Source organism: Geospiza fortis, unplaced genomic scaffold (genome assembly GCF_000277835.1).
Source record: "Geospiza fortis unplaced genomic scaffold, GeoFor_1.0 scaffold396, whole genome shotgun sequence".
NCBI lineage: Eukaryota > Metazoa > Chordata > Aves > Passeriformes > Thraupidae > Geospiza > Geospiza fortis.
In genome coordinates, this window is record NW_005054345.1 from 1,440,566 (window position 1) to 1,442,916 (window position 2,351).

A 2,351-nucleotide genomic window follows, 5' to 3' on the forward strand; every position below is an offset into this window, starting at 1 on the left:
TTTTCCTTTAAGTCAAGCGGCTTTGAGCTGTGGCTTTGCTGGTGGGTTGGTGTTAGTGTAATCCATAAACAGCTCACTCACAACCTGCCACCTGTGTGGGAACATTTAGAAGTTAATTGTCTGCTTGGTTGCCCAGAATTAGTAATTCTGAAACTCAGAGGTGTATAGAGCATGGAGAGGGAGAGTGATAAAGTACAAGCATTAACTTAGACAAAAACTGTTGTCCAGTTTGGAAAATAACTGGGTGATTTGCCTTTGCATATCCAAGCTTATGATGTGCAATACAGGCACCATAATTCCGAGCAGCATTTGTCCTGATTCAGGGTAATCACCTCTCTGGCTGATAGAGCTGATACCTGATTCTTGGGTAAGGCAATGCTTTGACAAAAGCCTCACTAAATCTCTCCTGTTGTTGTTGTTGCAGTGACTGGTGCCAGCTTCTTTGTGTTCAGTGGAGCTTTAAAATCCTCTTCAGGCTTCCTTGCCAAATCCAGTATAGTGGAAGGTAAGAACTGAACTGCTTGCTTAAAACACACTTCTCTCTTTGCCCAGCTCAGCTCTGCAGCTAAAAGGGCTCTCTCTGCTTATATGCCTTGGGCCTTGGAGTCTTGCTGCTGCTTCAGCTTTATCCTACTTCTAGGCAAAAACTACCCAGTTCCTTTAACAAGGAGGAATTTGTGCAGATGCTGCAAAACAGGGTCCCAAGAAAATGAGGGTAAGATAGGAAATACTTGGCTTGGGAGCCTGTGATGGATTCACTGGTTTGGGTTGAATGAGGAAACTGTGAGCATAAGAAATACAGAATGTGTAATCCACCAACCAGCAGAGGATGTCCTGCTAAACTTCCTGTGCTTCCAAATACCTCTGCAGTGTGCTGGGGTATGAATGTGCTTTGTTTATGTGCTTGTACGTGGGCAGAGAGAACATGACAGGTTGAAAGCACCGAGCCGGCCCCTCTTGGATTTGGTTTGTTGTATCACAGAAGGAGCTGCCCTGGGGTGCTCTGGCTGGAAGCTGTTAGTGCCTGCAAGCTGAGCTGCACAACTGTGCAGGCAGGTCCCTGTGACAGTGCAGGCAGGAGTGGTGTAGCAGTGCTCCTGCCCTTGGTGCCCACTTTGCCACTGTCAGGCAAGCACTGACTTCTCAGCCACTGTCACTGCTGGGAGTGCTGCTCCCAGAGCCAACAGAGGAGACAGTTCAATGGAGTAGTGTCATGTGGCATTTCTGAGGGTGGCCTAGAGCCGGTGTCAGGTTGTGAGGCAAACTCACAGAGACTTTGCTACAGCTGACTTCACCTGGGAGCTGCCCTTCTCTTGTGTTTTCCCTCATCAGCACTCAGCAGGTTTGCAGTTTAGGAAGGTGACTGTTCAGAAGTGTTTTTATGGAGCACTGCTGCCCATGATGCTTAAAATGAGCATATAACCTCTGTTGCAAACAGATGAAGGATGTTTGGTTTTTTCTGTATATCTCTGTTTGGCATGGCTTATCTTGGCTTATGAGCAATGCTTGGTTCCCTAGATGGAGTGATGGTCCAGATAACTGCTGAGAACATGGACTCTTTGAGACAGGCCTTGAGAGAGATGAAAGACTTCACCATCACCTGTGGCAAAGTAGATGCTGAAGACCCTCAGGAACATGTTCACATTCAGTGGGTAGAAGATGATAAAAACTTTAATAAGGGGTAAGTAGAGGAGCACATGACATTGGTGCCTGTTAAAAATTTTAATTGATCTTGTGAGGCACACGAGTTTTCAAATCAATAGGAATTGAAAGTCTGCACCTCTGTTGTGAGTGATAAGATGCAATTAATTGTAATGAAAATGGAATTGAGATACCAGAGCTTTGGGGCATCAATTTAGAATATTGGCAATGCTATGGATTTTTTTTTGGCATTGCCAATATCCAGTTATTGGAAACCACTAATCTGTCTCCAACTCTCAGTGCTGAACCCTGCACATTGTGGTCACTTTGCACTTGGTGCTTAGTTTGCATTAAGCAGAGCTGGAAACAAAATTGCTGAACATCAACAGTATCTTTGGACACTTGATAGTTAAGCCAAAAGGAAGGTGGATTTGGCAGCTGAAGTATTCACGGCAGTAAAGTGCTGTTGTGATGGATTCCATATTTCAGGACTCAGCACCTAGAAAGAAGGATACTTCTGTAGTTTCAGGTTCTGCAATCAAGTTCTGGGCTGTGTAAGTTGTGTTTCAGGTATTGATGAAACCGAGTTTACAAATTAGCAAAAATCCAACCTGTATGAAATGCCTCGTTGCTCTGTCAGAACCCTACAGGATCTCAGCTCTGCTGCAAAGCTTTGTTGGAAACCTCCAGGAAGCTCCTGCTGCACCTGC

At 45.2% G+C, this 2,351-nt stretch overlaps 1 protein-coding gene across 1 annotated transcript in view; it reads left to right on the forward strand.

Annotated features, from left to right (window-relative positions):
• The window catches only part of ZFYVE9 (zinc finger FYVE-type containing 9), a 40,933-nt gene that overhangs the window by 33,685 nt on the left and 4,897 nt on the right, over window positions 1–2,351 (forward strand). Inside the window, exons 14-15 of the mRNA XM_005422944.3 lie at window positions 425–505; window positions 1,519–1,681. Coding sequence (XP_005423001.1) covers window positions 425–505; window positions 1,519–1,681 — 244 coding nt within the window. The remainder of the gene's footprint in view (window positions 1–424; window positions 506–1,518; window positions 1,682–2,351) is intronic.